Raw genomic sequence first — 12,543 nt, forward strand, 5'->3', positions numbered from 1 at the left:
CTACAAGGGCGCTGGGTTAATAGGCGTGAGTCAGCACTTAATCTTCGAATTCGTGCTGGCTGCGTCTAATTGCCAACATTTCTGGTCAGCACTTGTAAAATTCTAAGTAAGGCAGTGTGTTACCGTGAAGGTATATTAGCTTTGAATAAGAGTGCAAGAGCTTCTTGCCTGGTTTACTGTACTGGGAATCTGAGGATAGCAATAATCTATACAGTATATAAATGTTTGTCTCGACTGGACTAAAAAACTACTCGACCAATTTCGCTGAAAATTTCATAATTTGTTCTTATTACTCCTGGGAGGGCTTATGAAGTGGTTTGAACGAAACCTGTAGGGCAGTTCGACATAGGGGGTGAGAAAAAAATAAAATAGGGGAAGGTAAGTAAACCGTATGACAAGTCTGATTAGCGAGTTGCCTAACCAACAGATTATGATGTGTTTCTTAAAACTATCTTCTTCCTCTTCTATAAACAGTATATGAAAAGTCCATAGCATAGGGGGTGAGAAGAAGTGAAGAAAGAACATTATTGTGTGTGTATGTTGTAGCACAGCTTTCAACCAAACTAGGTACACATATAACTTAATATCTGGAAAAATTACTGTAAGGGCAAGAAACCTCTAGCTCCCCTAATGGGAGGGGTGAAATGTATACATCCGAAAAATGGCCGATATTAGTGGCGAGTCCATAGTCTTTGGGGTAGCGGAGTAGAACCGCCACATTCTGGATGCCGTTTGAGCCCAAGTTCATTCCCAATCGGGATGGGGTTTAGAAGGGGTGAAAGGAATGTCCAAAATGACCGAGATCATGGATGTACGTGTGCATATTCCAGCATATCTCTCAACATGATACTCACATGACTTACTGTTTGGGAAAGAAAACTGTAGGGTAAGACACCCCTACGGGCGGGGGTGGAATATTAAAATAATAGAAAAAGACCAATATTAAAAGTGAAAACGATATATGTTAATAAACATAGTTTTTTCTTTTGCATTTAATTGAACGGTTTAGAAAAATCTAACGCGGTTGAATTAATAAACGCGTGCGAAGCCTCGAGCACCTGCTGGTTGTTCATAAATAACGTCATACGAACTTCCGATCTTAGACGCAACCCCCACTTCGCGGATCGATCATAATGCAGTGCAGCTTTCATAGTTTTCTTGCAACTTCTGGCATTATCCTTCAAGGAATTAAGTTGCATTACTCGTAATACCTAAATACTGTCTACTAGCAATAATTTCATTTAAATTATCAAAATAATTTAATAGAAGATTTGATTTTATAAACTGCATTTCATTCTATATTTTAGACTGGGTTTTGCTTTTACTTCCCACTTTCTTAATGTTAACTAACTCAAGAAATAACACAAAATGGAGGTTCACTTGGTTGCTGACCAACGACGTTACTTTTAGACTTGTTCTGTATCAACAATAAAACGTACTGCTATAAATCTGACGGTGAGGTAGCGGCCCTGGTCCAGAAAGCAAAGAATAACGGCCAAGAAGATTGGTCGTGCTGACCACAGGGCACCTCGCAATCTGCAGGCCTTCGGGCTGAGGAGCGGTCACTTGGCCCTTCGGCGATGTTGTGCCATGGGGTTTGGTTTTGTATCTACAGTACTGTATATCTCAGAAACGTAGATTGGTATTTTTAATCTGTTTAAAAATAAAGAAACATGTATTTTTGTTTTCGGAAAATCCACTTAAGGGGGAGGGTGAAAGGAAGTGAAAAAATGGAATTATTTTTATCTCAAAAACTAAAAGTCACAGAAGTGAAAATTGGTATTTGGAATCTACTTTAATAATAAAGAAATACACTTTTGAGGGGGACAATAAACTTAACGGTGTGCCGGGGAGTGAAAAAAGAGTTGAATAATTTTTTTTAGAATATTTATATCTCAAAAACTGAAGATGTTGCAGACGTGAAAATTTGTATTCGGAATCTTCTTTCAAAGTAAAGAAACACGAATTCTTTTGTTTTCGGAAAAGGACGGCGGGGTGAAATAATTGAAAAATTAGTTGAATTATTTGTAAGAGGATATTTATATCTAACATACATACATACATACATACATATATTATCATTATAGATTGTTATGCCTTTCGGCGTTCAGTCTGCAAGCCTCTGTGAATTTACTAAACGTGGCCACAATCCTCGATTTGCAACTAGTGTTGTGGCCTCATTTAGTTCTATACCTCTTATCTTTAAATCGTTAGAAGCCGAGTCTAACCATCGTCGTCTTGGTCTACCTCTACTTCTCTTACTCTCCATAAAAACAATAACAATATTGGTTGTTAAAATTGGTATTTGGAATCTCCTTTAAAAATAAAGAATAATTTGTTATTTTGTTTTCTGAAAAACGACTTAAGGGGCGGGGGTGAAGATACGTAAAGAAGTTGAATTCTTCTTATATCTCAGAAACTGAAAATTTTACATGCATGAAAGTTGGTATTTGCAATCTCCTTTAAAGATAAAGAAACACGTATCTTTTTGTTTTCGGAAAATTCATTTAAGCGCGTAAAAAGAATTAAAAACGCAGGTGCATTTTTAAAATGAGTAGGCCTACTGGTATATCTACAGTATACGTCAAAAACTTCACATGGTACAAACGTGAAACTTGGTATTTGGAAAGTCCTTTAAAAATATAGGAACATGTATTTTTTGTTTTTGGAAAAGACATTTCACGGGGATGAAAATGAGTGAAAAGCCTTGAATTAATTTTTATGTGGATATTTATATCTCAAAACTGAAGTCTTTCACACGTAAAATTTGATATTTGGAATCTCCTTTAAAAATACACAGAGACACAGAGGGAAACAAGAAGCTTCTCATTCACAAATGAAGATATTTTCAGAGAAATCCAACTGCTTCAGCAAGGAAAAGCAGCAGGAAGTGATCAAATTACTGGGGAGGTATTAAAGACAATGGGGTGGTACATAGTGCCTTATTTAAAATTTCTCTTTGACTATGTCATAAATAATAGTGTAATACCAAAGGAATGGAAGGAATCTATAATAATACCAATTTATAAAGGAAAGGGTGATAAAAGGAAACCAGAGAACTACAGACCAATCATCCTGACCAGTATAGTTTGTAAAATACTGGAGAGTTTAATATCAAAGTACATCAGAGGGATATGTGATGATAAAAATTGGTTCATGAGGAGCCAGTATGGATTTAGAAAGAAATTTTCTTGTGAGGCACAACTGGTGGGATTTCAGCAGGACATATCAGATCAGTTAGATTCAGGAGGCCAGTTAGATTGCATAGCCATAGATCTTTCCAAAGCCTTTGATAGAGTGGAACATAGAATATTATTAAAGAAATTGGAGGAAATAGGATTGGACGTAAGGGTTACACGTTGGATAAGAACATTTCTAAATTCAAGGGTTCAGAAAGTCAAAGTAGGAAATAATATATCACAGGAAGAGAAAGTTTGGAAGGGAATTGCACAGGGTAGTATAATCGGTCCGTTACTTTTCTTAATATACACAAATGATTTAGGGAACAATATAACATCAAAAATAAGATTCTATGCAGATGACATAATTGTTTATAGGGAAATAAATAACATTGAGGATTGTTCAGAATTACAAAGGGACTTTGACAGTATCCAAGAATGGGTTGAAGAAAATAATATGAAGGTTAATGGAGGCAAATCAACTGTTACAATATTTACAAACAGGAGCTTTAAAACTGAATTTGAATATACTTTGGATGAGGTAGTTATCCCAAAAGATGCCAAGTGCAAATACTTGGGTGTGAGATTTGAAAGTAATTTGCACTGGAAGGGTCATGTGGATGACATTGTTGGGAAAGCATACATCGTTACATGTCATAATGAGGCTACTTAAAAGATGCAATAAAGAATTAAAAGAAAAAAGTTACTTGAGTATGGTTCGTCCATTATTGGAATATGCAAACAGTGTTTGGGATCCTCACCAAGAATACCTAATAAAAGAAATAGATAGTGTGCAGAGGAAAACAGCAAGGTTTGTAACAGGGGATTTCAGGAGAAAGAGTAGTGTATCAGGAATGTTAAAGGAACTTGGGTGGGAAACTTTAAGTAAGAGAAGGGAGAAAACTAGACTTATAGAATTATATAGAGCCTATACAGGAGAAGAAGCATGGGGAGATATCCGTGAGAGGCTTCAGTTGGAAAATAATTATATCGGCAGAACTGACCACAAGTATAAAATTAGAAGGAATTTTAGCAGAAGCGATTGGGGTAAATTTTCTTTCATTGGGAAGGGCGTGAAGGAGTGGAACAGTTCACCAGGGGTAGTGTTTGATCCTTTTCCAAAATCTGTACAGATATTCAAGAAGAGAATAAACAACAACAGAGATAATAAATTAAATGTTAGAGGGCATTCGACCAGTGCAGGACATTGTAAATAATAAATGTGTGTGATTAAATTAATTCCATCCCCTGGTCTAAGGAGTTTGGACAGCCGAAGTAGGGGACTGCCTGTAGAGGTGAGGTACAGTGGGGGACTTTGAGGGCCCTGGGACCGCTACGGTAGCTGTGAAGGCCCTTCAGGAACTCTGAAAAGTGGTGGCAAAAGGGGGCTCTGGTTAAGACGCAGCAGGTCGTTATGCTACTTAGGTTCCAGAATGGGTAAAATATAAATATGTGAATAAATTCAGTGTTAATTTTAATCTTATACCAGTTGTATAGTATCATTAGAAGTAATTTCACATACCGTACTGTATATGAGTTGACTATGTTTGTAAGATATTATAAGTAGAATTTTGTAAACAATATAAATTTATTAAGGATGATGTGTGTGTTTAATAGAAAAAAATTATTAGCTTAAATTGTATAATATTGTATTCTAGGAAAATTTTCTTCGTCTCCTGTTAATTTAAAATTTAGTGCTTGACAATAATGTATTTTAGTGTACCATTTGCCACCGAGGTAGACACCTCATTTGCAAATAAAGAGATTTTGATTTTTTTTTTTGAAAATAAAACAACGTGTATTTTGTTGTTTCGTAAAATCCACTTTGGTGGGGTTGGAAGTGGTGGAGGAATGATAAATGGATTGAATTATTTTAATAATAATAATAATAATAATAATAATAATAATAATAATAATAATGTTATTTGTTTTATGTCTCACTAACTACTCTTTTACGGTTTTCGGAGACGCCGAGGTACCGGAATTTAGTCCCGCAGGAGTTCTTTTACGTGCCGGTAAATCTACCGACACGAGGCTGACGTATTTGAGCACCTTCAAATACCACCGGACTGAGCCAGGATCGAACCTGCCAAGTTGGGGTCAGAAGGCCAGCGCCTTAACCGTCTGAGCCATTCAGTCCGGCTTGAATTATTTTGATGAGGATATTTACATTTCAAAAAACTGAAGATGTTACAGACGTGGAAATGGGTATTTGGAATCTCTTTTAAAAATGAAGTAGCATGATTTTTTTTTTTCAACTTGATAGTAGACTGTTTCTCACATGTACACATGTACAGTTCTATGTCGCATGGTCATCTTAGCAAAAGGCAATACCACAAACGAGGTTTACAAAGAGTTTCTTGGGTAAATGAAATTCAATTTTTCGGTGAGATTTTATACTTTAGGGATTTTTAGATAATTTCGTAGTACAGTACCTAGGAACATTTACTTTTGACAAATTACGAAATCCACGCGAGCGAAGCCGCGGGTAACTGGTAGTGTAAATAATATAAATCAAAATATTTAATAGGTTCAAATAGGTTCCAGGAGTAATACAGTAGAATGCTAATATCGATAATGCGGTATACAATTAAAATATGTTAATTATAAGACAGACAATAGCATACAGACATAGAATAATAAGTAAAATGAGTGTAATTTAAGGATATTTAAGTGTAATCATTTGCAAATATAACATTTAGTGTTATCTTCATTGTAATGGAACATACTGTATTTAAAATAATTACAAAAAAAAAAAAAAGACCTCTCCGAAGTGCATACGCCATTATTATTATTACCTCAATAAGAGCTCTTTGTAAATCCTGATGTGATACATTTAGAGAACAGGCATTGGAATATACTTAAAAATAAAGGTATATTTTTCAACAGCCACAATATCCAAAGAATGTTCTCAATCACTATGTAATGTTTCACTTATAGTACAACGCAACATTCGTTTAGACCGCTCCACGCGATTAACTGAGGGGCTCGCCGTGCTTTCTACAGTACAGCCTGTGCATCACGAAAGCAGCGACCGAATAAACACAACACGAATTCATACATCGCGCCAAAACAGTCGAAGCTGTCTATGATAAAGTGCATCCTCTTTTTTTTTTTTCCCCTGGTAAAACGTATAGACCGCAGTGGCAACTTGGCCGCAGTTGATTGGTGTATCAACCTCAACAGTTTCGACAACATATTCATATCTTCTTCTTTCTTATATCCTACTGAGTTATTAACGGCGTTTGCCAGCTCTTTCATTCAGCCCTACTTTCACACCTCTCTGTACAAATAAAAGTACTCTCTTGAATACAGATTCAGCACTAGAGCAATTTTTTCGCTCAGTTAACGAAAATATTTCAATAATGATTTATCCTAGCTGGGCATTACATTACTTAACAGTTGTTGGTTTGGCCATGTTTTAAACAATTCATGTCGAGAAGCGCAGGATGTGCGTGGAAATTTGAGTTGTCAATGCCGTACGGTATGGAGTAAAATCGATACAAAATATAAGCAGTCTTTATAAAAACAGGGTTAGGTTGTGATTTTTGCATGTCTTGTAATTAATTTGTAAACTGTGTTCAGTGAAGGGAGAATGATGTCCGCTGCTGCGTGTGTCTGACTCGAGAGAGCAAGCCGTTATTTATTGTGAATAAATGTTGTGTTTTCCTCGTTTTGATTAACACCGTTTACTCTGTCTGTGATAATGCCTTTTTTAATCTCTAGATATTCTGGAAACAGTATGAAAGTTTTATTTGCAGTAATTTGTTTCTTGCAAGTCTTACACAATGAGGGACTTGCAGCATCCAAACAGAAATCGAAGGCTGTGACAACGTTAATAGATGCTAAGTGGGAAGTGACTCCTGTAGTTCTGGAAGTGGCTGAATATTTAGCCGATGAAAATCCCAACTACTTGTGGGAGTTTGTGGACTCAGTGAGTCAACTCAGTCCACCGTTAGTGGATACCAGTAAGTAAGGTTATGATCTACTTATAGTTTATTGCTTCCTCTATTTGTAACCTTAGTGCGGTTACACTGGGTACTACCTTTTAAAAAATACATTACCACGTAAGGCATCTTGAAAATGGGCATTTTCTTCTCAGCTACCGTAACAAAATCTAATGTATTTTTGAAAATGTTATCTGTTGGTTCCAAACCAGAATGGATAGGGGACTTTAAAGATAAAGCTCTTGAACATTAAATTATAGCTTAAGAGAACTAAAATATGCTGTAGTGTCAATTATTCATTACGAGAGAAAAAAAGAAAAAGATTTAATTATTGCTCGCACACTTTTTACTGATAGATTTTTAGCATGGGAATGAGGAGTAAAGAGGGAGCTCTCCCGGTTCCGGTAATACTGCCAACTGAATGGAAAATAAATCTGAATTGAATCGATAATATGATCGATCAATATGAATTTTCTAAACCTTTATTATCTTAAGCCAACAACTGTGTCACACACGACGTCGCCCCAAGGGCTCTGAACTTTGGAGCGTGGGTTGGCGACCACGGGGCCCTCAGCTGAGTCCTGGCATTGCTTCCACTTACTTATGCCAGGCTCCTCACTTTCATCTATCCTATCCGACCTCCCTTGGTCAACTCTTGTTCTTTTCCGACCCCGACGCTATTAGGTTTGCGAGGGCTAGGGAGTCTTTCATTTTCACGCCCTTCGTGGCCCTTGTCTTCCTTTGGCCGACATCTTCATTTTTCGAAGTGTCGGATCCCTTCCATGTTTTCCCTCTGATTAGTGTTATATAGAGGATGGTTGCCTAGTTGTACTTCCTCTTAAAACAATAATCACCACCACACCACCACACACGACGTCACTGACACCTAGGATGAGGCCGAGAATTTGTTACCAACCACTGCATTAACTTTAAGGTATTTTTGCACCTCAAAAAGATCATTATTTTAAGGTATTTTTGCACCTCGAGGCCAATCTCTGTCATGAGAACAGTGGCTCCCTTCGGGAGCCACACTCCCTTTGAGAGGCTCTTAACTATGGCCGCGGTGCATACTGTCCGCACGGCAAGAAAAAAAAGTCATTCAGAGGTTCTAAAATGCAACAGTTGGCAGCATTGTCGTTCCTCTCGGCGCTCCCCCTCAGCGCTGCTAGTGCGACAGTGAACTGGCGTGCGCCACCTAGCGGTCGCTCATGTTACTAAACCGTGAGTGCTCTTCTCTGTAGCTTCGCCTATATAACATTTCTCGATGCGAATTTTGTCCTTGCATGAATTCTATAGTTTGGCTTTGCTGTGTAAACAACAACAGTACGAGTACGTAAAGTGCACACCAGATGTTGCACAGCGATGCATAAGCGATTCATAGTTTGTGTTTCAAAGGTTGCCGATACGAATCTTGAAGATTGCCGGGGTCGACCAATTCAGCACTAGGGTGTCCATATATCACTAAAAAGTGTGCGAGTAATACATGATCTTATTAGCACCATGTATTTATGGCCATGTCAGGGAGTATGGTGTAGTATTGTATGCGCACTTTTTAGTGATAGATGGACACCCTAGTGCTGAATCGGTCGACTTTGGTTATCTTCGAGATTCGTATTGGCAACCTTTGAAACACAAACTAAGAATCGCTTATGATCGCTGTGCGACATCTGGTGTACACTTTACGTACTCGTACTGTTGTTGTTTACACAGCAAAGCCAATCTATAGAATTCATGCTAGGAACAAGTTTTGCATCGAGAAATGTTATATAGTATTATATATACTGTGTGTGACACAGTTGTTGGCGTAAGATAATAAAGGTTTAGAAAATTCATATCGATCGATCATATTATCGATTCAATTCAGATTTCATTTCCATTCAGTTGGCAGTACTACCGGAACCGGCAGTGTTCCCTCCTTACTCCTCAACCCAGTACAAAAATCTATCACTAAAAAGTGCGCATACAATAAAATTAAAGGTCTGTTTTTACTGCGTACCGTTAGTATTCATTGTTTGGATTATTCTGTTCGTAGGCTGGTTTGATGCAACCCTCCATATACCCCCTGTCCTGTGCTAATTTGTTCATATGATCTATTTGTCTTATAAATATCTTGGGTCTTTTCCTACTGTTCTCCCTCCACCCCAACCAAACCACCAAAACAACTGAACTAGTCATGGGTGTCTCCTCTGGTCAAATTTCACTACAGTTTATGAAACTCTTGTTCGCAATGGTCCGTATTGACAACGTATATTATACAAATTTCTTTTGAAAAAGGACCCTTTTAAGTGCGTTTTAATATATGCTATATTGAACTGTATTGACTAAGGTGGATTTTATATTTTTTCATTTTTCAAAGGAATTTTATATATTTTTCAAAGGAATTTTGTAAATTGTATTTATTGTTCTCTTATGAACTCCATTATTTCTTGATTCAATGTACATGCATGTTCAGAAATGGTGTTCTGACATAAACAGTCAACATTGCCCCACTCTGGTACCGGAAAGTAGGGGAAGGGAGTGAACGGGTAGTGTGTGTATTGCTATACATCTACCACTGTGTCCATTTCAATCACAGCAGTCTTGTAGCAGGCTGTCTACCTGCAGCAATGCGTTAAGCGAGGTGGTGGGGGGACGCCATGATTTGTTTATATTGGGACAGCATTTTTGTTTATGCGTGTACACTTCAACATTCTTCTGCAACACCAGATTTCGAAAGCTTCTGTTTCTTTCTGCTCTATAATCTATAATCTATAATCTGCTGTATAATCCAGCCCGGTTGACAACATATTTATAATGTTATAAGTAAGTGGAAATTAATGAAATCTTACTTGGAGAGCGTCTCAGAGGAGAGATGTGTTCATTGCAATGTCCAGGAATCCACCATCTCACCCCACATTTACTTTTATAACCTAATGAAGAGTATTACACGCCATTTTCATTTCTGAAGTAGCTACTTGCATTCCTATTGGCCAGTGTAAAGTGGTACGTCGTCTCGTTCTCGTCAATAACGTTAATCATAATCCGTTACCAACCCCAGCACAATAAAAGCGCAAGAAAATGAAATATGTTAAGGAAACAATGTACAGTACACTCCAGACTAATGATCTTGTCCAGGTCCTATCCTAACATCCGCACGGCAAGAACCAGTCCAGACCAATCGTGTTTTCACGCAAAACTAGAGGCCTGGGGCTACTTCACAGCTTCTAATCTAAGGGCTTTTGCCCCCAGACCCCCTTTGCTTGTCCCTCTATCACTGGTCTTGTCCAGGTCCTATCCTAACATCCGCATGGCAAGAACAACTCACCAATCTTGTAACAATAATCACCACCATCAGCTATCGAAGCACCACTCGCTCATTAGTTCTTTAGCACTGAGCACTGCTCGACAACATCCTTCCCAAGAAGGCCACGGGCGTGTAAACAAACGACAGTCGTTCCGTGGGTGTGAAAGTCTTGTCAGCTGGGCTGGAGTAATGATATCCAATGTCATGTTTTAGATAATAATAATAATAATAATAATAATAATAATAATAATAATAATAATAATAATAAATCTGAAGACCATCCTTCAATACAGCAAGTCAAGAGCCCAACAATGGGTAGCTATATTTGTCAACTTCCAGAAAGCATACGACTCAGTAGACAGAATTACTCTTTTCACTGACTGGAGATCAGTTTTAGTCTAAGTTCAGAAAATGACCTGAGATCAGACCGGTGTCGTGTTGTATAACGCTGATCTATGATCAACTATTCGAAGTTCAATTTTGATCCCAGTTCATATGTGAGCGCTTGGCAACAGCGCAAAAACAGTCGAGTGTCACGAGTCGCAGTTGAGCAGTGTGAATGTTTTCATTCGTATTCGTATTCTGCATGCCGAGCGAAAGAAAGAAATAAAGAAAAATGACTGAAATATTTGTATTGAACAAGTAAGTAGGAAAATCATACATTAATCCTGTATTATGTTTGTTAAATTTGTCGCCAAGCAATAGGCCTACACTTCTTTATTTCTTCTATTGCAGGCCCCTGCTTCCAAATCAGCTGATCTCCACACCTCGAAAACAGCTGATGTGCTCACGAAGTCACGGTCGCCTGGCATAAAATGAAACTGAGACCTTAAAACATGATAATGAAATTTAAAACATGGAAATTTTAATGAACAGGAGAAAGTTAGGCCTGGACAATAAGGAAGACTGGGTTTAATTGCATAGTACAGTGGCGTTATTAGACGCATATAGTTGTAAAGTACATTATGTTTTTGGCTATTTTTGTTGCAGATAAACTGTTCGTATAATTTAGTTTGAACCACTTCGTAATAGCCAACTGTAATTTTTTTGCAAATATTGTTACCTAAATACACTACGGTATTAATAATTGCTGCCCTTATAGCAGTGTTTTCTCTTCCACGAACGTAATTTGCAGCAGGTACTGAAATTTCTTCGAACGCTCTTCTTGCAATGAACACAGCCTCATCTCTTTCAGGGACCTCATTTACTGCATTTACAGCGATATTGTGCAAGATGAACGCTGCAACTATGATTACTGGAACACGAGCTAACTTCACTCTTAGCCCCATACTGAAACAAGGGAACCGTCTTTTCACAACCCCAAATGTTCTTTCTATTGCTGACCTGGTTGCTTTATGGCCTCGATTATAAGCTACGATATTTAGGGACCTGAGCCTAGCATCACAAATAACTTGAATATTTAACGAAAACTATCCATGACGATTCATATAAACTTCTGCGTTATCGCCCCCAGGAGATTTTATAGGTATGTGGGTACAATCTATAGCGCCTATAACACCAGGGAAGTGTTTTACATCGAAAAAATCACGCATGATTTTCCTCACGTCATTTTGTTCGGAGGGCATTTTGATAAACTCATGTTTCGGTGCAGCAATGAGATTAGATACGCGATAAATGGCTCTGCAAACTGTCGCTGCGTCTACACGCAGTAAATCACCAACGACTAACTGAAAACTTCCCGTGGCAAAGAATCTCAAAGTTAGTAACAACATGTGCATTGGAGTTAGTAGGTTTTAAGTAGAATATCACGCAACCTGAGTTCCAGCTGTTCCACGGTATATTTTCCCAAGTGATCCCTCAGTTTTAACTTCTTATCACTCAATTCTCTCATTGGATTTCCTCATTCACAGAACACACGAGGAGCCCGACAAAATTAATCATTTTCATCATCAGAATATATATCCGAGAAATCAGAGTAATCAGACATCTGTAAAATACGAACGAAATATATAATAACGTAAGCAATTTATCGAGGTTATGTTATAGAATTATTACATTACACTGCAGTAAAAGAAGCCTAATATTGCCTATATACAGACAACTATAGCTAGCAATGTATGAGGTTAGACTTCAGTATATTTTTTTACCATTTATCGTAAAAACACAGGTAATA

At 37.7% G+C, this 12,543-nt stretch overlaps 1 protein-coding gene across 2 annotated transcripts in view; it reads left to right on the plus strand.

Annotated features, from left to right (window-relative positions):
- The first annotated feature begins 6,436 nt into the window (after positions 1 to 6,436).
- Uggt (UDP-glucose-glycoprotein glucosyltransferase) overlaps positions 6,437 to 12,543 on the plus strand; it is a 106,986-nt gene continuing 100,879 nt past the window's right edge. The window contains exons 1-2 of one of the 2 annotated variants that reach the window (XM_067158276.2): positions 6,437 to 6,712; positions 6,906 to 7,147. In XM_067158276.2, the coding sequence (XP_067014377.2) occupies positions 6,922 to 7,147 (226 nt within the window). In that variant the 5' untranslated portion in view covers positions 6,437 to 6,712; positions 6,906 to 6,921. Of the gene's footprint in view, positions 7,148 to 12,543 lie in introns of both variants that reach the window. The other variant, XM_067158275.2, reaches the window with a different exon arrangement.

The sequence above is a fragment of the Anabrus simplex genome, chromosome 14 (assembly GCF_040414725.1).
Source record: "Anabrus simplex isolate iqAnaSimp1 chromosome 14, ASM4041472v1, whole genome shotgun sequence".
Taxonomy (NCBI): domain Eukaryota; kingdom Metazoa; phylum Arthropoda; class Insecta; order Orthoptera; family Tettigoniidae; genus Anabrus; species Anabrus simplex.